Source organism: Poecile atricapillus, chromosome 23 (assembly GCF_030490865.1).
Source record: "Poecile atricapillus isolate bPoeAtr1 chromosome 23, bPoeAtr1.hap1, whole genome shotgun sequence".
Lineage (NCBI taxonomy): Eukaryota > Metazoa > Chordata > Aves > Passeriformes > Paridae > Poecile > Poecile atricapillus.
Genome location: NC_081271.1, coordinates 5,990,091 through 6,014,887, shown reverse-complemented (window position 1 = coordinate 6,014,887; position 24,797 = coordinate 5,990,091). Strand labels below are relative to the sequence as shown.

The 24,797-nt window shown below is 61.3% G+C and overlaps 1 protein-coding gene across 1 annotated transcript in view; it reads right to left on the bottom strand.

The window, feature by feature from the left end:
- Positions 1-24,797, bottom strand: part of KIF21B (kinesin family member 21B) — a 38,955-nt gene that overhangs the window by 13,866 nt on the left and 292 nt on the right. The window contains exons 2-17 of the mRNA XM_058855822.1: positions 11,415-11,637; positions 10,916-11,098; positions 8,586-8,735; positions 8,235-8,369; positions 7,726-7,893; positions 7,130-7,245; positions 6,399-6,594; positions 5,301-5,490; positions 5,127-5,190; positions 4,091-4,315; positions 2,809-2,890; positions 2,237-2,354; positions 1,766-1,957; positions 1,012-1,211; positions 765-872; positions 327-395 (exon numbers count right to left, since the gene is read on the bottom strand). Of these exons, the coding sequence (XP_058711805.1) occupies positions 327-395; positions 765-872; positions 1,012-1,211; positions 1,766-1,957; positions 2,237-2,354; positions 2,809-2,890; positions 4,091-4,315; positions 5,127-5,190; positions 5,301-5,490; positions 6,399-6,594; positions 7,130-7,245; positions 7,726-7,893; positions 8,235-8,369; positions 8,586-8,735; positions 10,916-11,098; positions 11,415-11,637 (2,419 nt within the window). The remainder of the gene's footprint in view (positions 1-326; positions 396-764; positions 873-1,011; positions 1,212-1,765; positions 1,958-2,236; positions 2,355-2,808; positions 2,891-4,090; positions 4,316-5,126; positions 5,191-5,300; positions 5,491-6,398; positions 6,595-7,129; positions 7,246-7,725; positions 7,894-8,234; positions 8,370-8,585; positions 8,736-10,915; positions 11,099-11,414; positions 11,638-24,797) is intronic.

Sequence of the window (24,797 nt, the reverse complement as noted above, 5' to 3'; positions counted from 1 at the left end):
CCCCTGGCATCACCCCCAGGTCCCCACAGGCCTGAGAGCGGCAGCTCCGTAGACCCAAAGCCCAGGGGATGCCTCCCGGGGTTCCCTCTCTCCTCCTCGTAGCCCAGCCCTGCCACCAGGCTCTGCTGCTCAGGATGGGGAACTCTGCTGCTGCCTACAACCATTTCCCACCTAGTTCCTGAGCCATAAAACCCCTCCCTTCCTTTAGGGAGCTCCATTCCCAAAGCCAGCCCTGTCTGAAGGGTGGGGAGTTCTCCAAGCCAAGCACTGGGGCCCAGACCTCTGTAGGAGCTGGGGGCTATGTGGAGGAAACCCCCTTTCCTCACCTCCTGGGTTTTCCTCCGCAGCACTATTTCCTGCTGTCGCTTCTGAGATTCCAGAGCCCTGATCTGGAACTGCATGAGTGAGAAAGAAAAGGATACCCCTGAGGTCTAGCCCAATGGTGGTTGCAGTCCCAGTGCTCCCTCTGGCAGAGTCTCACTCCTGATTCTAACAACGAGCAGGCTCCCAGCCTGGAGCTGGCTCTGGTTGCACGTTCCCCCCTGCCACAGCATCCCCCACAACTACAGCAGGAGCTGTGGGAAGCCTTTGGGAGATGTTCATCCAGCCGTGCTCTGCTGGGACTGTGCAGGCTCCAGTGAGGCTTCACCAAGCTCCACTGGCTCGAGGTATCTGGCGTGCCAGAGCAGGACAAACACCACCTCCCCAGCCAGCCCAGCCCCCTGCACAGGCCACTGGCAGCATGTGGCAGGGCAGGCTCTCACCTCCTGCCGGCGCTGCTCCTTCTTGAGCTGCGCAATCTCCCGGTTCCTCTTGGTCTCTGCCAGCCGCCGCCGCTGCTGCTCCTCCCGCATCTGCTTCATCAGAGCCACCTGAAACAGAGGGGCCGCCTGTGCCACTGCCCTGGGGCACCCACCCACCCTGCAGACGTCCTCAGGGTGGAAAACACTGCCCCGAGGGGAAGCCAGGCTCGTCCAGGCGATTCCTCCCTGCCCTGGCACATCCAGGTACCTTTGCCTTCTTCATCTCGGCCACTTCTGCCTGCAGCTTCCGCAGCTCGCGCTCATAGCGGGACTGGTTCTTGAGCAGGCGAGCGTGCTCCTTCTGGGCTGCCTGGAGCTTCTGCAGGTCCCTGTTCATCTCCTTCAGCCGCTTCTCATAGTCTGCTTTGATCTTGTTGGCTTTCTCCTCAGTGTAGCACTCCATGGTGCCTGGTGGGTGGGGAGAGGGCTCACAATGACCACGCACCCTGACATCCTCCTGTGCCCAAGCACTGTGTCCCTCCCTGTCCCATCAGAGCCCCCCTCAGCCCCTCTGAACTGGGGTCTGTCTGGGAATACCCGCTGGAAGAGCTCAGCACAGAGTGGACACAGTGGCTGGAGCAGAGCTGCAGACTGAGACCCCAGCCACATACATGGGTGACCCTGCCCTACCTGAGCCTGGAGATCAGCCCCACCTCTTTTGCCCCTCAGTTTCCCCAGAGGTCCCCAGAGCTCATGGAGTGGTGCTCCAGGCTGGAAGAGGCTTTGCCTCACCATCCTTCTCCAGCACCAGCAGGGTCCAGAGCTGTGCAGCTGACTGATGCTGCTCCCACGGCAAGACAAGCAGAGTCTTGGGGGTGGCCAGGGGTTCAGGTAGGGGCAGGGGGATGACAAAGCTCTACCAGAGCAAGGGGTGGATGCTTTGACTTAGAGTTAGGTGGGCGTGAGCTGGAAGTGGGTTGTGAAGCTGGCAGAATGGGGCCCATGGGTGAGGCAGTTCTCACTGAGGTTCTGCAGGACCCGGTCCCGCTCCAGCTGTGTGTCCCGAATCTTGTTCTGCAGTAGGATCAGCTTCTCCTCATACTGGTGCTTGAGGGTCTGCAAACGCCTCTGGCTGTTCTCCAGCTCATCAATCAGCTTCTGCTTGATCTCAATCTCACAGGTCAGATCCGCCAGGTCGGCCTGGAAATTCACGGCTGGAGGCAGAGGAGAAAGTCATGCTGGGACGCATGGGGAGCATCATTTCCATGGCCCCACCGAGTCCCTGCACAGGGAGAGGGCAGAGGAGCTGATGGGAACCCACACTGCTGCCCCCAAGGAGCACTGCAGCAACCCTGGGGCTCTTCCAAGCCCCGCAGAGCAGACATGGTTGGGGTGTTCTGGTGAACTCTGCCTCGCCAAGGGCAGAGCTCACTGCCACAGATACCAGCAAGAGCCCCTCCATGCCCACAGCTGCACACAGATCTCCACTTTACCCTTCTCCTCTGCATCCGAGTCAGAGTCCACCAGGCTCTCTTCACTGCCCGAGTCCTCATCTTCATCCTCGCGCCCATCCTCTTCCTCACAGCCGCTCTCGTCCTGCTCTTCCTCCTCCTAAGAGATGAGTGCCTAATCTCAGCCAGCAGGATGGTCTGTCCTTCTCCCCCCTCCAAACCTGAGCTCACCCCTACAGCAATGCTCCCCAGCCCCCCGGTGGGGCTCAGCCTCCCACACAGGACACCCAGGGGCTGCAGCACCATTTCTGGACCCCCAGCACATACTGTTGAGAGGAACAGCAATTTGACCCATCCATTCTTGCATCCATCCCTTCCCAGCTGAGCAGCCTGGCCTCTCTTCATCTATGCTGATTGAAACCAAGCCCCCAAAAACGTGAACTCCTCATTCTACTCTGGGGAGTATCCAGCTCCAGCACGGAGTCCTCAGCAGAACAACCCTCCCAGCCTGCCTCAGGACCAGGCTGGGCTTGGTCCCTGTCCCACATGTGGCAATTACAGTGCTCCACACCCAGACACGACACCCCCACAGCATCAGCACAATGCCCACTCACCTCTTCCACCTCGTTCTCATCCGTCTCCTCCCCATTGTCCTGCTGCAGTTTCTGCCGCTTCTTAAACGCCTCCTTCTCCGGGCTGGGGGAACAGAGAGGGGCTGGTGAGTCCCAGCATGACAGAAGCCACAAACAGGTTCTGCTCCTGCTTTTGGACCCTCTGGGGAAAACAGCCTCTGGAATTAGGTGATGGGTGAAAAGGAGACCCAGGGCAGGGCAGGGAGGGGAACCCAGGCGTGCAGGCTCCAGCTGTGGCAGAGATGGGGGAAGCAGCATCCCCAGCGCCACAGCCCGGCACACAGCCCGGCACACAGCCCCCCTTCCCCACATACAGCCCAGCACACAGCCCCCCTTCCCCACATACAGCCCCACAGCCCAGCACACAGCCCCCCTTCCCCACACACAGCGCCACAGCCCGGCACACAGCCCCCCTTCCCCGCCACACAGCCCCCCTTCCCCAGTTCACAGCTCCCCTTCCCCGGCACACAGCCCCCGTTCCCCACATACAGCCCCCCTTCCCCACACACAGCTCCCCTTCCCCACACACAGCTCCCCTTCCCCACACACAGCTCCCCTTCCCCACACACAGCCCCCCTTCCCCACACACAGCCCCCCTTCCCCACACACAGCCCCCCTTCCCCACACACAGCCCCACAGCCCGGCACACAGCCCCCCTTCCCCGGCACACAGCCCCCCTTCCCCGGCACACAGCCCCACACACAGCCCCCCTTCCCCACACACAGCCCCACACACAGCCCCCCTTCATGGGCACACAGCCCCCCTTCCCCACACACAGCCCCCCTTCCCCACACACAGCCCCCCTTCCTCACACACAGCCCCCCTTCCCCACACACAGCCCCACACACAGCCCCACACACAGCCCCACACACAGCCCCCCTTCCCCGGCACACAGCCCCCCTTCCCCACACACAGCCCCACACACAGCCCCCCTTCCCCACACACAGCCCCACACACAGCCCCCCTTCCCCACACACAGCCCGGCACACAGCCCCCCTTCCCCGGCACACAGCCCCCCTTCCCCACACACAGCCCCCCTTCCCCACACACAGCCCCCCTTCCCCACACACAGCCCCCCTTCCCCACACACAGCCCCACACACAGCCCCCCTTCCCCACACACAGCCCCACACACAGCCCCCCTTCCCCACACACAGCCCGGCACACAGCCCCCCTTCCCCACACACAGCCCCCCTTCCCCACACACAGCCCCAGCCCCCCTTCCCCGGCACACAGCCCCGCACACAGCTCCCCTTTCCCCGCACCTCTTCCTCTGCTGCCTCCTCTCCTTCTTCTTCAGGCGCTCCAGGTCCTGCTTGGCCCGGCGGAGCACGTCAGAGGCCTCGGTGTCCAGCGGGGCCGCGGGGCTGCAGAGCCCGGCCAGGCCGGGGGCCGGAGAGGAGCCCACCGAGAAGGGCGGCCGGGCAGAGACCCGAGAGAGGCTGCGGCGCAGGGACTCGTTCATGGACTCGCTCTCCAGGAGCTTCGTCCTGGGCAGTGCGAACAGGGCACAGTCAGAGGGGATACCCCTCTGGCCCTGCAGAGGGGGATCGTGCCTGGGTTTAGAATCACACAATGGTTTGGGCTGGAAGGGACCTTAAACCCCATCTCGTTCCACATTCCTGCCATGGGCAGGGACACCTTCCACTAGACCAGGTTGCTCCAAGCTCCATACACCTGCAGATACGGGACAACCACAGCTGCTTTGGGCAAACTGTGCCACTGCCTCACCACCCTCACAGGGAACAATTTCTTCCCAGCTTCTAATCTAAATCTCTCCACTGTTAGCTTAAAGCCAGTTTCCCTTGTCCTGTCACTATCTGTCCAAGTGAAAAAAAAAATAAAAATCCAGCAATCTCCCTCCTTCAGGCAGTGGAAGGGGCTCTAAGGTCTCCCCAGAGTCTTCTACAGACTGAACATGATGTGCTCAGATGGTGTGAGCCAGGGACAGTCACTACTAAGCCATTCCTGCTAATGATGGCCACAGTGCTGCCAGACAGGGTACCAGGATCGAGCAAGAGACTGGAACGGACCCACCTTTGGGAGGCAGCAGTGTCTGGGGGACCCCAGGCACTTCAAACAGGACCTCCCCCTCCATCAGCACCCACACCAAGGACAATAACCAAAGCACTGTCTGGCACCAAGGCTGGGCCTGCTGCACCCCTGTGTAGCAGCAGTGCCACCAGCTGCTGCTCCACAAGGCTCACAGCTCACCCCAGCAACGCTGGGGGCACAGAGCTGTGTGAGCCACCAGCCCCAGAGCCTGGCCCTGGGACCCCAGGGATTCCCCAGCCCACTCACCTCAGCTCCTCGATCTCCCGGATGTAGTTCTGGATGAGGGTGCCGATGGCCTCGTTTCCGTCACCTGCAGCACAGAGGCAGGGCTGGAGAGAGGCAGCCACCGCCTGCACCACAGCCCCCGGCCCAGCCGCTGCCTGGGCTGGCCCAGCACACCGCCCAGCAGCCCAGCCTCACCTGCTTTGGCCAGCATCAGGTTGGCCTCCTGGCTCATGAGGTAGGTGACCCTGCTGTTGATGGCATCGATGGCCTCCTGCATGGCCTTCACCCTCATGCGCAGGGCGCTGTTCTCCTTCTGCAGCATGGCGTTCTCGCGGAACAGGTCGCTGTAGCCCTCGGCACCGTCCTCCCCGATCACCCGCTTGCCCTGTGGGCACAGGAGGGGAGCCCCTGAGTGCAGGGTGAGCTGGGACACAGACACCCATCACTGCAGCCCCACACACCAGAGCAGGGGCAAACCTAGGCACCAGGAACATCTGAGCTGAACAAGCAGAGGGTGAGAGACATTTCAGGCCTTCTCCCTGCCTCACCACCTCCAAAACCTGGCCAAGGTCCTGCCTTGACAGGCAGGAGCTGAGAGCCTGTTTCTTAAGGCTCCTGACTCCTCCTAGCAGTTACCCTTATCCATAGGGGCAGGGGATGGGAGGGTCCCACTGACCCTGCCCCAATTCAAACACAAGGAGGGGGATTTCTGCATCTGTCTCCACCTCCTCACCAGGGTTGCTCCATCAGCTGGGTTTGTTTCTGGTGGAGTTCATTTTCCTCACAGCAGCTTTGTGTGGTGCTGTTCGGGATCTCTGCTGAAAACAGCACTGATCCCACAGGATGATTTAGCTCCTGCTGAGTCAGGAGCTGTTCTGCCCCTCACCCTGACCCACCAGTGTTGGGTCAGGGGTGCAACAGGAGCTGGGGGGACACATCCAGGACAGCTGTCCCCCACTCACCACAGGGATATCCCAAACCACATGGTGTCATGCTCAGCATAGAAAGCTGGGGGAAGGAGGAAGAAAGAGGGGATGGCTGAAATGTTGTCCCAAGTCACTGCTACACTTGACAGAGCCCTGCTGGACTGAGGATGGCTGAGCACCTCCCTGTGATGGGACGTGGGGAATGAGTTCCTTGGTTTGCTTTACCTCTTAAACTGTACCTAAACCAAAGAATTTTCTCATTGATACTCTTGAGTTCTCTCCCCCATCCCACTGGGGGGCAGTGAACAACCGGCTGCAGGTGGCTCCCTTGCTGGCCAGGGTGACAGCAGGACACGGGGCCACTCACTGCCTTGTACTCCATCAGCTCCATCTGCAGCCGGGCGATCTCGGCGCGCAGGGCGCTGATCTGCTGGCTCGTCTTGTCCTGGTTCACCACCACCTTGTTCTTGATGTTTCGAGCTCGGTTCGCGTACTTGAGCGTGTTCAGGGTCTCCATGAAATCCCGGTCAGAGGGGCTCACGCAGGCAATCATGATGGTTTGGCTTGGGGATGCAAGGGCAGGGTGAAAGACGGTCCCTGCACAGTTCAGCAACCCAGCAGGTGCAAACCCAGCACAGGCCACGTGCCCCCAGATACCCATCCTGCATGGAAGCTCATCCTGGGCCCTTCTGGGTTTTAAAACAAGGTGTGAGCTGGGTTCATCCCTCCCAGAGCCAGAGCACCCACAAGACCCCTCAAGTGCATCAGACAGCACTGACAGCCCTTCCTCAGTGCCTCCCTCTCTGGAGAAGAGGCAGTGAATTCAATCCCATGCTGGGCACTTGCCAAGCCCCAGATCTGTGAGGACTCAGGAAGGTTTTGCACCAGCTGATTCTGCCCAAGCTGCTAACTGCACCTGAGGCTGGTGAGGAGCCACGGTCTTTACATCTGCCAAGTCATGCCATGCCTGGAAGAAGGCCTCTCTTCCTCAGCAGGCAGCCACTGGAGTCCTGAGCTAGCTCCTACATAGCTCCAGAGTGCCCTCAGCCCCAGCTGGCAGCCCTCACCCCAAGCTCAGCCCCACCTGGGACCCTTTACCTGTTGCCCCCGAGGGAATCCTGCAGCAGGCGGGTGAGCTTGGAGTCACGGTAGGGCACGTGCACGACTTTCTTGCTCTGGTCTCCAAGGGCACTGATGACATTCCCCAAGGCCAGCTACCAACACAAAGGGAAGCCCCCCCAGATTCAGCCCTGGCTGAGGACACAGCTGAGGACACAGTAGTCAGGCCTGGGGTGTGCACTGTAGCACAGGCTTGGGTTGCACAAGGGGCAGCCACGGGGCTTCCCTTAGCTTGGGCTGTGCCTCTCTCCCATGTGGCACTGAGAAGCAGCATCAAGCCCCAGAGTGGGTTTTTTAGCTCTGATTAGCAGATCTCACCCTTTTGGGACCTGCACCACTGTGCCCAGCTGCACCCCTCCCCACAGCACAAGTCTGCTTTGGCAGCAGAGTTGTGCTGTCCCCACTGCTCTGTGTGTGTTCCTGCCATCAGGCATGGGCAGCACCAACCCCAGCCAAGACAGCAGTACCCAACAGCCCAGGGTAGCTCCAAGCAAGACCCAGAAGTGTCACAGGCTTTCCCTGGCAGGCCTTGTCCTGCCTGTCCCCGTGCCCACCAGCTCAGCCCGGTGCCGTACCAGCCCACAGTTGATGGAGATCCCTTCCTTGGCTCTCTCGCCAGTGGCACCCGTCCGCTTCAGCCTCTCCGAGCCAGCCAGGTCCACAAAGTGAAACTTGGCTGTCAAGGTCTCGTACTCAGCAGCAGGCTGGGATCCATCCAGAAGGCTGCTCACCTCCTCGTTCACCTGCAGCCAGGGACACGTGAAGGGTCACCACCCCAGACTGGAGCAGGCAGAGGAGGCTCCCTTGCCTTCACTCAGACATCAGTGAGAGTGAGTGTTCACTCTCCATATCCAGCCCCTCAGAGGTGGGGACAGGGTCCCAAGAGCAGCTTGGTCTGAGCCATCCTGCCTTGGATCAGCTCACCCTCATCTCCCATTAAATCCTAATGCTGGCTATGACAGGAAAGAAGACAGAAAAATCCCTGATTCTCTTTGCTGGACTTCAGACCCTCTCCCCAAGGGAACTTCATGCATCAGCTGGGTATGGGACCCAGGAACAGCCTGGCCCTGAGGCCACATCTCACCAGCTCTGGGCGGGCACACACTCTCGTCTGGCACAGGTGAATGGTGAAGATGGCATGGGACCGGGAGCTCTGCACGTTCATCTGGGTGCTGGCGGTGGTGCGGGAAAGAGCTCCTTGTTTTAGGCACTGGATCAGCTACAACAACACCAGGCAGGGAAGGAAACCTTAAAGCACCCTTGTAGGGAGTGAGGACAGACCCTGTGCAGCTCAGTGGACACACTGACCTTTTCCAGAGCACCCCCAGGACTGCACTCCCACCCTGGGAGAAAGCTGCCCCCACCAAGCTGTCCCCACGTAGAGCACCCCTGGGCAGTGGCACCCAGCTGCCAGCCCTGCCCATCCTGCACCCACCTCATCCTGGGAGCTGATGAGGCGTGATGTGACCCCCGTGGTGTAGATGCTCCCACTGGCATCCTCGTGGATTTTGATGTTGGATTTGCGGTGGCGCGCGTCGGGGTCACGGCTGCTGTCGAACAGGTCCAGGATCTCCTCGTTGTAGAGCTGAGCAGGGCAGCAGTGGGCACGGGGTGAGCAGGGGAAACACGAGGCTGCTCAAGCCTGGCACTGCAGGAGCTGCCTCTGGCACCCTGCTGCCACTGGCCCACAGCTGTGTGTGCCCACACGGGTCTGCAGGGCTCAGCAGGGCAGCTGGGGTGGGTGCACGTGCAGGAGAGGAGGCACAAGCACACGCAGAGAGATGAGGCACACAATCATGGAATCCTTCAGACTGGAAAAGCCCTCAAAGGTAATCAAGTCCAACCATTTACCCTGGCACTGCCATGCTCACCACTAAACCATGTCCCCAGATGCCACACCCACACGTCTTTTGACCACATCCAGGGATGGTGACTCCACTGCTGCCCTGTGCCAATGCCAGACCACAACTTCAGCCAAGAAAATTTTCCTAATATCCAATCTAACTTGGGGCTGCTTCCTCTTGTCCTGTTCCTGGTCCCTGGGCAAGGGGGGCAGAGCTCAACCCCCAGCTGGCCCCACCCTCCTGTCAGGAAGTTGTAGAGACAAAGAAGGACCCCCTGAGCCTCCTCCTCTCCAGGCTGAGCCCCCCAATTCCCTCAACCACTCCTCTTCAGACTGGTGCTCCAGAACTTGCCATGCAAAGCTCTGAGCTGCAGTCTGGGTTGGTTTCTGCTGCCCAAACCTGTCCAGATCCTGGTGCACACAAGCAGCTCCACTGAGTCACAAATCCCCCTGACCTTCCTGGCTCACCTGGCTACACGAGCCAGGGAAACCCCCCTCTCATCACAGCTCAAGGACATCTCTGTCAGGTGGAAAGGGGATAAAGGGGACCAGGGAGTGCTGAACAAGCAGGAAAACCCTGCTGCCCCAGAGCTGACTCCATCCATATCTTAACCCTGCAGCATCCCCTCTCAGCCTGGGGTGCAGGGACGCCCCTGCCCATCTGTCCCCCTGCTACCACCATTCAGCCACAGTGCAGAGTGCTGGGTCACCCAAGGGTGGCAGGCTCCTGGCCAGCAGAAGGGATCAGGCTAATCCGTCCCTGGCTGCCCCAGGTGCCACCAGGCTCCTCCAAGGTTTAAACCTGCTCCCAGAGCCTGCTCCCAGGAGCAAAGTCACAAGACAGGGATCAGCTGAAACAAGTCCTGTGCCCCTGCCAGGACAGCAGGGTTGGTGACCAGTGCCTGATGTGGTCATGTGCTGCTTTAGCCACTCAGGACTTCAGGACAGGCAGGAAATTGTCCCCATTTCCATCTCAGCACAAAGGATCCCTAAAAAGAAGCCCCACAAACTGAGCACAACTGGGCAGGCAACCAGGAGCTTGGACAGGTCAAGTGATGGGAATGGGGGGACACAACAGCACCACAGGAGCTAGCAAGGGCTCTGCAGATGGAGACATAAATGGGAAGGATTTCTCCAGCAAGGAGGTGACTTGGGGCCCTCTCCAAGCCATCAGCACCTGAAGACAAACAGATGTGATGCCCAACCAAGCTACCCAAAGGCAAGATCACAGCACACGGCCCCTCCCTGCCCATCTCCTCTGGGTGCAACCACATCAAGCTTGCTCAGGAGCTCAGCTTTGCTCAACACCACCCTGTGCTTTCTCACTGGGGCCTTACAACAGTTCCCACTCACACCTCTTTGCTCCTTCAGCCCAAGAACAACCCCCAGGGAAAACGCTGCCAACACACGAGGTCCATGGGCTTCCCAGGACAAACTTCTCCAGAGAATGGAGCAATCAACAGAAGAGGCTTTTGAATAGGGGAAGCCAGGACAGAGGCAGAAGAGGATGCATTCCCAAGGTCAGAGATGCAACAAAGGATATGGAAAATAGCAGAGTCCTTCTTCAATCCCTCCCACAGGAGTGGCACTTTCTTCTCCTCCTGTTTCACTGGGAACTCTGGTCCAAGGCAGCAGGCTATCCTTGACCTCAAACAGCCCAGAGCCCCTGGATCCTCTGGGGACCAAGCCATAAGACCCTTCCCCATGGTGGGAGCTCCCTCCACCCAGTTTGCAGCCATCATGAGGTCAACAACACGGAGGTGCTTCAAGTCCCCACTGCACCAGCACACATCCCCAGTGCCACGCTTGTCACAGGGCCCAGCTCTGCCAGGAACCAGCCAGGACATGGAGATCTTGAGGCATGGGAGGGGAGCCAGGACAGGGCAGGGCCACAGTGTCCCCCAGACCTCCCCAGCACCCACCTCCAGGAACTGGGCGCTGACTTTGAACTCGGGTGCTGCCACACCCTGGCTCTGGGCCGCGCGCTTGCGCTCCTCGATGCCGCTGAAGAGGTGGCTGATGGCCCGTGGGATGATGCCCTGCTCCTCCTCAGAGATGCTCACGTCGAAACCCGTGCCCATGGTGTAGGTCTTCCCTGCGCCAGTCTGTGCAGAGACAGGCACTGGGAGCTGGCTGTGCCCTCCCAGCCTCAGCTCTGCCCACTGCACCCCACATTTTCCCCCTGCTGCTTTAGGCTCCCCAGATACCCTTGCTGAGCTGCTGTCACCCCCAGCAACACATCAGCTCCCACATTCCCTGCCCTGCCACCCCTCTTCCCACCCGAGACCACCCTTCTCTCTCCCAACCAGGGACATCTCTGTTCTCTCCACACCCAGGATGTCTCACACCCTCCACGTTCCCCAGCCCCTGGCAGTGTCCCCAGAGCTGCTGGAGAGCCCAGCTGGAGGGCAGAGCCTGTACCTGCCCATAGGCCAGCACTGTGGCATTGTAGCCCTCGAAGCAGCCCTCGATCAGCTTCCCCATGCACGTTGTGTAGATCCGCTCCTGCCACGTGTCCAGGTCAAAGACAAAGTCATAGGTGAAGGCCTTGTCCTTCCCCAGCAGCACCTGGGGCTCGCCAGGTGTCACCGAGGTACAGATGTGACATCCCTCTATCTTCTCTTTGGGCAGCTGCGGACGGATCCTACAGGAAGAGAAGCAGGCTGAGGGCAGCCCAGTCTCGGGGGACACCAGTCTGGTCCTGAGGATGTGAGCACAGCACACCCTGTGATCCATGTCCTGTGTCTAGTCCAGCACAGCCAGAGGGAAAACACTGCTCCCCACTGCTCTGCACTGGTGCAGCCTCACCTTGAGTGCTGTGTGCAGTTTTGGGCACCACAGTGTAAGAAGGACATGAACGCAGGGAGTCTCCAAAAGGGAGAGCTCAACATAAGAATGGTGAAGGGCCTTGGGGAACCATATGAGAAGCAGCTGAGGTCACTTGGCTTGTTCAGACTGGACAAAAGCAGCTTGAGGTCAGACCTTCTGGAGGTCTGCAGCTTCCCCACAAGGATCAGCTGTGATCTCTGTGAGCAGGGACAGGACCCAGTGTAACAGCTGGAGCTGTGCCAGGGGAGGGTTAGGCTGGCTGGCAGGGAAAGCTTCTTCCCCCAGAGGGTGGGCATGGCCTCAAGGCTGCCAGAGCTCCAGGAGCGCTTGGACAGTGCTCTCAGGCACAGGGTGGGATTGCTGGGGTGTCCTACACAGGACCAGGAGCTGGAGTCAGTGAACCTTGTGGGTCCCTTCCAGCTCAGGGCTTTCTACAACCCCTGCTGGAAACGTGGCTCATGCAGGCAGGGGATGGGCAGCCCCTCTGCCTGCAGCACAGAGCACACAGAGCAGGGCAGCTCCTGCAGCCACCCATAGCCCTGACCTGTTTGTAGCTGAGAACAGAGGCTGGCACATCCCAGGAACACCAGCAGACACCACGAATGAGATGGCAGGCAGGGCTGGGTACAGAGCTGGTGACAACACAGAGCCTGCCCCTAGAACTGCCCCTGGCCCAGCAGCCCAGCCTGAGCTGGCTCACTCACCCTGGTGGCCCTGGCAGGGCTGGCACAGCCAGGACCTGGCACCGAGCAGGGACAGGGAGAAGGGACAGGGAGCAGGGACAGGGGGCAGGGACAGGGGGCAGGGACAGGGGACAGGGGGCAGGGACAGGGAAAAGGGACAGGGAGAAGGGACAGGGAGAAGGGACAGGGAGAAGGGACAGGGAGAAGGGACAGGGAGAAGGGACCAGGGAGCAGGGACAGGGAGCAGGGACAGGGAGCAGGGACAGGGGGCAGGGACAGGGGGCAGGGGGCAGGGACAGGGAAAAGGGACAGGGAGAAGGGACAGGGAGAAGGGACAGGGAGAAGGGACCAGGGAGCAGGGACAGGGAGCCAGGCCACAGCACAGCCCCGCTCGCCCCCGGCGCAGACACATCAAACCGCAGCTACAAAGGCTCGAAATGCAAAAAACAGTGACAAGACAGCTCCTCACCGTTTGAACCAAACCACCACCCAGCCCAAAAGCTGTCCCCAGCCTTGGACTCGATGACAGGACCGGGACAGGCGAGGCTGCGCCTGTGACCCACCCATCACACCCCAGGCACTGCACTCAATCCCTGCCCGAGGAAGGTGGGAGCTGGACCTGCACACACTGCCCCTCTCTCTGCAGGGCTGCACAGCTCGGGCTGCGCTGCATGCACCGGCTGCAGGAAGCTGGGGCTCCCAGGGGACTCATGGAGAAAGGAGTTTGGAGCCAAGCGCCATGCAAATAGCTCTCGTTAGTGCTAATGACTGCACAGCGCCCGTCCCTGGGTGCTCCATAAACACAGCTATTAATTCCTTCAAACCGCATCCCTGGCAAGACACATCGAGACCTGAGCAGCCGCTGTGTGGATCGGGACTCAGAGTCAGGAATCTCCTGAGCTGCAAGGGACCCACCAGGATGATCCAGTGCAATCCCTGCCCTGCACACCCACCCTGGGCATCCCTGCACATCCAAAGGCTCCTGCAGCTCTGGCAGCCTCAGGGCTGTGCCCATTCCCCGGGGATCCTGCGGGAAGAGCCTTTCCCTGAGATCCAGCCTGGCACAGCTCCATGCAGAGTCTCTGCTCCTCACCCAGGCAGGAGCAGGGGCAGCAGGGCCGGAGCCCTGGGCTGTGTTTGGGGCACAGGGTGTCCCTGGCAGGGCAGGGGACACGCACCCTGCAGCCCTCGCAGCAGACGCATGGGAACCTCTCCGTGCCTCTCTGGATATATTTAGCTCAGCAGCCACAATAAAAAGCAGCTTCTGATGTGCTCGGTCCCAGACTCGTTCCTGTCGCCTTCCCAGGGTTCCACCCTCCTCCAGAAAAATTATCCCTGACTTTAATTACTTTTGGAGCATGATGATGTGCTTCCCCCATCCCCACCCTAGACATGAGAAGCAACTGCAGCCCCAGGGAATGAGCAGAGGAACGAATACGTTTGGGAATTTTTTTCCCCCCTCTCAGGAAAAACGAGAGCAGGTTTTCAGCAAAATATTTCATTGTCTCTCCCCCTGCCCCACCCCTCACCCTTGCAAGGGGGGTTTGCAGCAGCACGAGCAGCAGTGCTGGAGGGGTGTGTGCACATGAATCTTCCACAGGGCATTTAGGAGCTCACTTTGAGCCTGGCCATGCTGGGCTGTTCCAGTGTCCACACACCAACATCTGCCCCACTCCCATTCCCCAAACCTCGCTGCCCAGCCAGCTCCAAGCACCCAAGAGACCCATCCCTCAGCCTGGCTCTCCCTGCCAGGGGGTCTGTGGGGTTTGGGGAGCAGCCATGTGCCAGTCCCCAGTGTGCTCCCCCTGCCATCCTCTCCCATCTCCCCAGTGCAAGAGAGACACTGCAGGTGCAGGAATCCCCCAGGAAGGTCCTGCTCTTCAGGAAATTGGCCAAGCACCAGCCAGGGATGCCCCTGGGAGCTGCTGCCAGCTGGTGGACTACAGACTTCACTATGAGAGTGGGATGAGTGGAGCAAGAGGGCAAGGACGGGCACCAGCTGCCAAAACTCACGTGGGAAAGCAGAGACATCACATGAACACACAGAGGAGCAGGCAGGAGGGGGATGGATGGATGGATGGATGGATGGATGGATGGATGGATGGATGGATGGATGGATGGACACACAGAGGAGCAGGCAGGAGGGGGATGGATGGGTGAACACACAGGAGCAGGCAGGAGGGGGATGGAGGGATGGATGGACACACAGAGGAGCAGGCAGGAGGGGGATGGATGGATGGATGGATGGACACACAGAGGAGCAGGCAGGAGGGCGATGGATGGGTGAACACACAGAGGAGCAGGCAGGAGGGGGATGGATGGATGGATGGATGCATGGATGGATGGATGGATGGATGGATGGATGGATACACAGAGGAGCAGACAGGAGGGGGATGGATGGATGGATGGACGGACGGATGGATGCATGGATGGATGGATGGATGGATGGATGGACACACAGAGGAGCAGGCAGGAGGGGGATGGATGGATGGATGGATGGATGGATGGATGGATGGATGGGTGAACACACAGAGGAGCAGGCAGGAGGGGGATGGAGGGATGGATGGATACACAGAGGAGCAGGCAGGAGGGAGATGGATGGATGGGTGAACACACAGAGGAGCAGGCAGGAGGGGGATGGAGGGATGGATGGATGGATGGATGGATGGATGGATGGATGGATGGATGGACACACAGAGGAGCAGGCAGGAGGGGGATGGAGGGATGGATGGACACACAGAGGAGCAGGCAGGAGGGGGATGGATGGATGGATGGATGGATGGATGGATGGATGGATGGATGGATGGATGGATGGATACACAGAGGAGCAGGCAGGAGGGGGATGGAGGGATGGGTGAACACACAGAGGAGCAGGCAGGAGGGGGATGGATGGATGGATGGATACACAGAGGAGCAGGCAGGAGGGGGATGGATGGGTGAACACACAGAGGAGCAGGCAGGGGTGCACAACACCCCTTGGCAAGCGGCAGCTCCCGCTGGGGCGATGATTGGCGTCACAGCAGGAGCCTGATCCAGCATCAGCATCCAAAGCCATCAGCACGAGCCGGGCGTGCCAGGAGAGCCGGGGACACGGGGACACGCACAAAGGGAACCTCGGCTGGAGCGTCTCCATCGCTCCCCTCCCCATCCCTGCCAGGCTGGCAGGCTCTGAAAGCGCTGTCTCCATGGCTGAGCTGCCAGGGACACCGAGCATCTGGGAAGAGGAGGGGAGCGGGTCCTGCAAGCCGAGGGGCAGGAGCTGAGGAGCAGGAGCTGGGGCAGGCACAAAGACTGAGCTGTTCTGCTCTGCTGCCCTCTGCCAGGCTCGGGGGAGCGGGGCTGGGAGCCAAGTGCCAGGTGGGCACTGAGAGGCAGCTCCACAGGCAGGGTCAGCCTGGGGGTCCCTGATCCCAGCAGGAACAGCCTCCCAGGGAGGAATCTCCCCATCCCAGCATCTCAGGCCCTGCAAGAGGGATGGGGTGGACTGGGCACAGCCAGTATCCCCAGGGCAGGCCTGCACACACCACTGACCCCCTGTACTCTGAAGGGAGGCTGTCTCCTTGCACTGGAAGGCACAGCTTGGCTGACCTGCACTGCTGGGTTCACATCCTCCTCACCCAGCTCTCCCAGCTTCCTGCCTCCCAGCCCAGCACCACGGCAGCCCCAAGGGGCTCGGAGCATCCTTTGGCTCCCAGCACTTTGCCAAATCCATGGCAGCACACTGTCCCAGCCCTCCAGCACAGAGCCAGAGCTGTGACATCCCCACCCCAGCAAAGTGCCTGTGGGCACACACCAGGCCACAGCAGTGCTGAGACACAGCTACCCTGGAGCAGGGGCAGAGGGAGCCAGATCCATCAGCCAGGATCACCCGTGTCACACAGGGGCTGTTCCACCTCCCCCGGAGCCTGAGCACACACACCCTCCAACACTTCCCAGCACTGTCAGGGCAGCTGCTCACAGACTGGGGGGGGTCACAAAGAGCTCCTGTCCCTCCAAGACCTCTCTGCAAGCTGCCTGCAGACCCTACAAAGAGCTGTTCCTCTTCCCTCCCAAGGAGGTTGCCCAGCCAGGAAGGGCTGGTTGCCCAGGGAGCAGAGCCTCAGAGCTGTAGGGTGATGGGTGGAAGAGCTCCATGGGATTTTCCCTCTCTGTGCCAGACCCCAGACACTCACAGCCACCACCTCTTGTCTGCACAGGGGCAAAGCTGCCCACGGCAATGCTGGTGAGGCACTGCCCTCAGCCGAGCACCAGCCACTGTGGGCTGGCAGAGCTGGAGCTGGCACAGCCCACCAGGGCACAGCCCAGCTCTGGGAGCCTGTCAGGACAGGTGGGCTGGGCAAGCCCCAACAGCACCTGGCTCTTCTCCCCACACTGCCTGCACTCATTCTGCTCCTGTTTCTGTTCCCACATCACCTGTGCTCACCCACATCATCTGCATTCACCCCATTTCCCCTGCCCACATGGCCTGGCATTCACCCCACTCCCATCCCCGTATCCCCTGTGCTTGCCCTGCTGCCATCCCCACTCCTCCCATGGCCCCATCTCTGCCCCCTGTGTCACCAGCCCCTCCAGCCTCCCCAGAGCTGCAGGAGCAGCTGCCCAGCGGCCTGGGGCTGCACAGAGCCCCCCTGGCAGCCTCCTCTCTGCTCCCCACCTGCTTCACTCTGCCCCAAGGCTGCCCTCCATGCTCTGCTGCTGCCCTGCAACCCCAACAAACAGCCCAGGTCAGCCAGGAGGAGCAGCCCTCACCTCCTCCAGCTCTCCCAGGACATCTGATGGGTCAAGGGCAGCCCAGGCATCCCAGAGCCAGCAGGTGAGGGGCTGTGTGGGGCTCTCAGCTTGGCCAAGCAGCTCCCCAGGGCAGGAGCAGAACAAAGTGCTCCAGGTTTTCCCACATCTCCTGGCCAACACCTCAAGCATGGATGGGGCTGCCTGCCCTCCCCAGGCCCAGATCCCACAGGAGAATCTGCCCCCGTGCTGGGAAAGGATCTCCCAGCCCTGTTCTCCCTGAGCATGGGGACCTGGGTGAGGACTGGCTGCCAAGGGCTGCCTCTCTGCACACAGGTTATATTGGACACAAACCAAGACAAAGTTCAGCATTTAATTACCACGGCAGGGAAGTGGCTCAGCAATCAGAGACAATTGAATCAGGCTCCCCGGAGACTGCCAGGTCTGGTCAGCAAACAGGGCAATTGAGGGAGACATCCAGGCACCTCCCAGCAGAAACAAGCACAGCACAGAGCCCCCCGTGCCCTGTGACAAGGCAGGGGTGCCACAGCCTGCACCACTGGATCAGCACTGGGGCAGGACACAGCTCCTGGGCAGCCTGGGGACACCCCCCAGAGCTGGGGTGCACCCAGACACCCACTGGGCACAGCCCAAATGGGGGACATGCCTCTACATCCATCCCCAAGGAAACCCACCCCAACACCAGCCAGCCTGCTCCTCTGCAGGGCTAACCCCGCTGCCTTGCACCCCACAGCCCCCTGGGCTCCCCCTAATCCCAGCACTCCAGACTTTCCCAGGCTTAGGGAAACCTTTAAATCAGGCCGTGGCAGGCACCATGTGCTGCTCATTAGCTCTGGCAGGAGCACGAGGCTGTGAGCTGCACCATCTGCTCCGTGCTGAGCCCACGGCAGGCCAGGGACGAGGGACAGCCAGCAGCAGGGACACCCAGCCCCTGGCACAGACCAGCAGCACCCAGGGGATGCAGGGAACCCTGCTCTCCTCAGCCTAGAGGGGAGCAGGAGCCAATCCAGTTTGGGATCTCCCTGGACTCCACCTTCACCCCTGTAAGTCACTGGCCTTCAGCTCCACCTGGGATCAGCCCAAGGGGAGGGGACACCACCAGGATGTTTGCAAACAACAGACCCTGTAGGGGACAGTCACCTGTGAACGGGTGTGGTGTCAGGAAACCCCAGGTGAGGTGGGAAACACACGTGTGACAGCACACATGATGTGAGACATGCCCCAGCAGGGCCCCAACTCCTCAGCCATGCAGAACAGCCCCAAAAACACTGGCTCAGCAGCAGTATTGGCAATGGGGAGTTAAAGGAAAGCATCATTCAGCAATAGACCCTGGGCCTGACAGGCCATCAGCCTGATCCTGCAAAGCACAGGAATGCCACGGGTCTGATGGACACACTTCCCCACCCAGCTCTGCCCCCAGCACTGGGGCTCCATCTCCTCCCAGCTCAGTGAATCACACCCACAGGATCTCTCCCTGTCCCAGGTGTCCCTGCAAGGTCCCCATGTCCCACTTCCACCCCAGCACTACCACGGTGTCCCCATACTGGGGATAAGGCTTCCCTAGAGCCAGCGTGCTGGCAGCCTCCCAGTGCACTCCAGTTGCCACTGGGGAAACAACAACCTGAGCTTGGCACAAGATCCTGCAGCCCCAGAGCCCAGCAGGAGCACCAGAGCAAAGCTGCCCACAAGACATGGGAGCAGGTGGCATAAAAGAGGCGCCTCTCCAGCCCCTCCCCAAAATCCAGATGAATGCCAAGCCCTTGGCCAGCAGGACAGGGGATGCTGTGCAGTACCCAGGAGCAAACCCAGTCCCCAACCTGGGCAAGAACAGGGAATGTTTTGAGCTAATGTCTCCCTCAGGCTGAAACCATGGATGGGCAGAGACCACCATGGACCCAGAGACCCTCCCTCTCCCCCAGCTGGAGGGGCTGGTTTGTGCTTTCCAGCCATGCAAGGCTGGGCCAGGGACCCCAGTGCTGGAAGGCTGGGGGAAGAGGAGGAGCAGGAGCTCAGCCAGCAGCCCAGCCCAGAGCAGGGATGGAGACTGACAAAGCCAGGCATGGGCAGGGGCAGGGAGGTGCCCACAGCCCCACAGGATCACAGCACAGAGGAGCTCAGCACCAGGCTCCACTACAGGAAATGTTTCCCAGCCATGTCAGGCTCCAAGGAGCTGCAGAGTGGCCAAAGTGGCGCTGGAACCCCCAAGTCCTCGGGCTCAGCTCCGACCCCTCCCCGGGAAAAGGAGGCAGTGGCTGTGTGACACCCACATGGAGAGAGCAGAGGGGCACAGCAAGGTGGGGCAGCCTCCACCCCCAGAGCAGTGGGGACACAAACACATCCCAGGGCAGCACTGGGCTGGCTCCTGCTCTGCCCAGAGAGGAAAGGGGTGGTGAGCAGGTGCCAGTCGCTGTCCCTTCCACCAAGCCAAAGTAAAAGCCACCAGCAACGGAGCAGGGTGCAGAGGCATCCCTGCAGAATGATCTCCTGCAGCAGATCCCAGCGGCAGCTGCCCTCACAATCCACCACATCCCAAATCTGCCGGCTGTTTAACCAGTGCCATGGAGTGTTTTGACAGCCTCCAGCAGGAAATAGCCCTGTGGGAGCAGCGGGGCCAGACCCCAGCCCCAGCAGTGCAGCCATGGCCAGGGCTGGCTCTGTGATTCACATTGGGCTCACAGAGGGTATCGCTTTCCCTCCCCTGGGGCCAGGAGCCATGTTTCTGACAGCTTTGTTTGGGGCTTCATCTGCAATTCTCTCCTGCCTCCAATTTCACTGCTGAGGCAGCAGCTGGCTCCTCTGACCGATCCTTGGGAGGCTCCTGAGGCTCCAGGGTGCTCAGCTAAATCCCCTGCCCATGGGTGATGTGTGCAGGCACCAAAAGCCTCCTCAAGCAGCTTTGCTGTGGGCGCTGGCACATCCGGCAGGGCTCAGCCCCGCTCCCCCCTCGCACCGTCCCCATCCAACATTTCCGCTGTAAAAGCCGAGTGAAGGCAGGCACGGAGCCCCCTGCATCCACACCCCCGGGCTCAGCAGCAGCCAGAGCCCAGCGTGTTCCCCAGCCCCTCTCTCCAGGCTGGGCAGCCGCTGTGTCCCGGCTCCCTGGAACACACAGCCCCAAAAACACAAAGAGCAAAGCCCCAGAGCCAAAGCAGAGCAGCGTGTGCAGGGCTCAGAACAAGCACAGGATGGGGCAGGAGCTCCCTGCCATGGCTGAGATGCCCTCAGTGGGTGCAAAGGGTGGAGAGGAAGGGGCTTGGAGTGCCCACAGCCGTGGTTTGCCAGCCCAGCACCCTGAGGATACAGCAGCGTGCTGAGAGCTTTCCTTCCAGGGATCAGGGCTTCCCCCTGACCCTGCAAATGGGAGACAGAGCACCCCAGGGCTGTACCCAACACCAGGATGGGCTGTACCCAACACCAACACCGGGATGGGCTGTACCCAACACCGGGATGGGCTGTACCCAACACCGGGATGGGCTGTACCCAACACCGGGATGGGCTGTACCCACCACCAACACCGGGATGGGCTGTACCCAACACCGGGATGGGCTGTACCCAACACCAGGACGGGCTGTACCCAACACCAACACCAGGATGGGCTGTACCCAACACCGGGATGGGCTGCTCCCCTCCCCCCTTCCCCTCCCCCTCCAGGAGACAGTCACATCCCATGCCGTGGGCTGGAATTGATTGCCTTATCTCTCCCAGCCAGGCCAATAGCAGCCAACGCTGGCAGGAGCCAGCCAGAACCACCACAAAGGGGCTCCAAGGCACAGCAGAGGCAGGGGATGGTGGGCAGCAGGTACCAGGGCTGTACCCTCCCTCTCCCCACCGGGAGTGGCACAAACTGGGCTCACAGCACCTTTCCAGCTGCACCCAAATCCATCCCTGATGGGGAAGGGCTACAACCTCCCTGAGCCCAGCTGGCTGCAGACACTTTGGGCTCACAGAAAGAATCGCAGCAGGCAGAGAGCCCCTGCCATGTGGCAATAGAGGTGCCAGGACCTCTGAAGCCCAGCTGAGCCCACCACCAGGCCTCTGCCAGCTGAGCCACTTGGCTGGAGCACCCCAAGGGTGCACGGCAAGGAGGGGAGGGGGACTGAGGAGCCGCTCCCCGAGGCACCAGCCGGATGAGGGCGATTGCTGTGCCCCACAGAGCATCGCAGCAGGAGCGCCCGCCAGAGCAGCAGAGCACTGGAGGTTGCAGAGTTTAAATAAACTTGAAATACGACTCAACTTCCTTCCCCAATTTCACAAGCTCAGTTTCCTGCGTCTCCTCAGCAGGCCAGGCATGCTCAGTGCCATGGGCAGCTCTGGCACAGGGGATGCCACTGTCTCTCTCAAACGAGCCAGCCAGTTTGGAGGTGCCCTCAGGGAGCAGCTCTGCAGCCAGCCAGGCCACTCAGGCCTCCAGCCAAGGAGTTTAATGGCTTTGAGGGTCAATACATGCCATCAGCCCTTCCTGACACTGCAAAATACTGGGCTGAGCTCTGCTTCCTGCAACCGGCACAGCGAGTCCCTCTCCCTGGCTCAGCGTGGCTGCAGGAGCTGGCAGCACCTGGCTGCGATCTTGGAGGGGGCTGTGGGGAGAGGGGCTGCTGAGCCTCAAGGCACAAACCTCAAATTTCAGGCACAAACCTCAAATTTCTGTCCCAAGCCTCCAATCAAGGCCGTGCTCCTGGTCAGAGGGCAGGAGTGGGGAGCTGCTGCATTGCAGCCACTCGTTTGAAGGTCACCTACAAGAAGGAAGCAGCGGCTGCGGTCTGAGGAGGGTTGGCCCCCAGACCCTGCTCAGCACCATGGGGCAGGAGGCAGTTTCCTGCTGAGACAGCTCCCCAGGCACAGCCTGACTGCAGCCACAGCTCAGCCCTGCCCATCCCTGCCCCAGCAGACACAAGTCACACTCCAGGGTAAGGGGCAAGCAAAGCAGACCCTGCTGGCAGGGAGGGCGAGGGCCAGGGCAGGATCCAGCCCTGCCCTTGCAGACACTGCAGGTACAAGGTACAGGAACAAATCAGCCCCTGGGCCAGGAGGAGCTGCTGGGCCTGCATTTCCTTCTGCTGACAGCAGCGCTGCTGCAGGTACCGGCCATTTCCCTCCCAGCACGTGGGAAGCCTAAATTCTGTTCCCCCACCACAAGTGGTGCTCAGCAGCCGGGTTCTCTGGAGCCCAGTGCAAATGGGGCAGATGAGGGTCTCGAGGAGAAGATGGGAGCCTGTGAGGCTGACAGTGAAACACCACAGCATCTCTCCTGCCTTCTCCTGCCATCAGAAGACAATCAGCAGGAATTGGGATGAACAGATCCAGCATCTCTGTTCAACTGTCTCTACTCCTCCCACCCCAAGGGCTCTGTGGGACCACAGAGATGGGTCCTGATGGCTGTGACACCTCTTTGCCATCAGCTGGACCATTCCCAGCTGTTTGACCCCAGCAGACAGCCGTGCATTCCACCAACACCACCAAGTGCCCTTGGCCCTTCCCCAGGTCCCACCTCCCTCCCAGCAGCAGCACAGACAGAGACCCCAAAGAAAGACACAGAGACCCCAAAGAAACAGCACAGCTGGCCTATTCATGTTATTATCAAGGGACAAAAGGGGAGCTTTGATCCGTGTCCTGCTGCATCCCAGAAACATTCAATCTCCTCTGTGGTCCGATGGCTGAGAGAGGTGGGATCTGGGGCAGGTTTACTTCAAGGGTTTTAGGGAATCCTGCAGCCCGGCTGCTCCACCAGCAGGGTGTCACCAGCACTGACAAAGGAAAACCTCGCTCTGCTCCAAGTCCAGGACAGGAGGGGACCCAACCCCAGCCCCCCGGGGCTGCTGTGGCAGAAAAGGTGGGTGGTCTGCAGGGAGAGCAGTTTAGCCCTTGCACACTCAGCTCAGCATCAGAAACACCTTCCTGCACGGCACTGCGACCTGATGGCTTTGTTTTGCTGCCTCCTTGCTCCCAGCCCTGCTCCTTTGTCCTCCCGACTCACCTCCAGCACCACATCCCCCCCATCCGCCCAGCTCTCACCGGCTGCACCGAGTGGGATGTTGAGGCTCACTCCCTCTCAAGGAAGGGGTGCAAGAGGGTTGGACCTCTCCCCCCTCCCTGGTTGCTCCCCGTGACCGCTCCAGCCCCACCGCAATGCTGCATACCCCCGTCACTCCCCTCGCCAAGCACCGGCCCCCCAGGACCCCAGTGCTGGGAGGGGTCTGAGGGATGAGGAGAGCCCAGCAGAGGGGACTCCACAGCCGCCATGGCACCCACCCCATCTCCGGGATGATGTTAAAAGGCATCATCTCGAGAGAAATGCAGGATGGGGACGGGAAGTGTCTGGCCAGGAGAAAATCTCCATTCCCACGGTCAGCATTAACTCGGTTCCCGGGTCAGTGTCCTGGCACAGACACTCTGTCTTGGCACAGCCCTCCCTGCCCCTGTGCAGCCACCCCAGCAGCAACCGCAGCAGGGGCTGCCGTCACTCCTGCAGCTCCCCCATCCTGCACAGCCAAAGCCTGGCCTCGACCCTCGGCCTGTCGAGAGGAGAATGGCAAAAAAATCCCCTCCGGTGCTGCCGGGGCTCGCAGGCTGGAGGGGCCGGGGGAGCTGGGAGGTGTCGCGGTGCACACAGCCGCGGGCACACGCACACAGCCCCGCACACCCGCTGCACACGCACACACAGCCCCACACCCACCCGCTCTCCCTCCATCGCTGCCGCTGCACCAGCAGCATCTTTTGTGCTCCCGCTCGCAGCAGGCAGGGCGCGGGCAGTGCCCTCCGAGCCCCGGCACGGTCCCCGCAGCCGCCAGCCCCGGCCTGCCGGGGGCACGGGGGACAGAGCGGGGGGCGGCACGGTGTGTCCGGCCGGCCGGGACGGGCTGCGGCTCCGATCCGCTCCCGCACCGCGGGCCCGGCAGATGCGAGTGCCCCGGCACGGGGGGAGCGGGGCCCGGCCGGTCCCTTCCCCCGCCTGACGGCGGCTCCGGCCGCCACAGGCTCCCGGGCCGGGCAGGGTCCCCGCTCCGTGGGATCCACATCCCCTCGCTCCGCGGGGATTTTCTCCTCGCGAGGGGCAGGGAGCGGCAGAGCCCCGCGCACCGGCCCGGCCATGGCGCTCACAAAGGCGAGGGTGACACAGGGGGCTGTCACCCGTCCCCCCGGGGCTCCACCTCGCCCGGCCCACGCCCCCCGAGCTCCCGCAGACCCCCGAGCCCCGGCGGGCTCCGAGGCCGCCAGCAGCTCCTGTGTGAGGTGCGGGTCTGCGGGCGCATTGTTCCCAGCACAAAGGACACCGAGATACCGCATCGCTTCCCACCGCGCAGAGGGGGGGCCGGGCAGAGAGCCCTCACAATCCCCGGCATCCTGGTGACACTTGGGACGGCCAAACCCACCCGCGCAGCACCGGGAACCGGCCGGGCTGGGCTCCCGCCGGCTCTGCAGGTGGAGGAGCCGGGGGTCCCGGCCTCGCCCTGCGCCGCTCACGGGGGATGGCGGGCGGTGGGGGCGGGTGGAGGGAAGGCAGAGCCGGGCTGCGGGGACAGGGGGGACACATCCCGAAACGGTG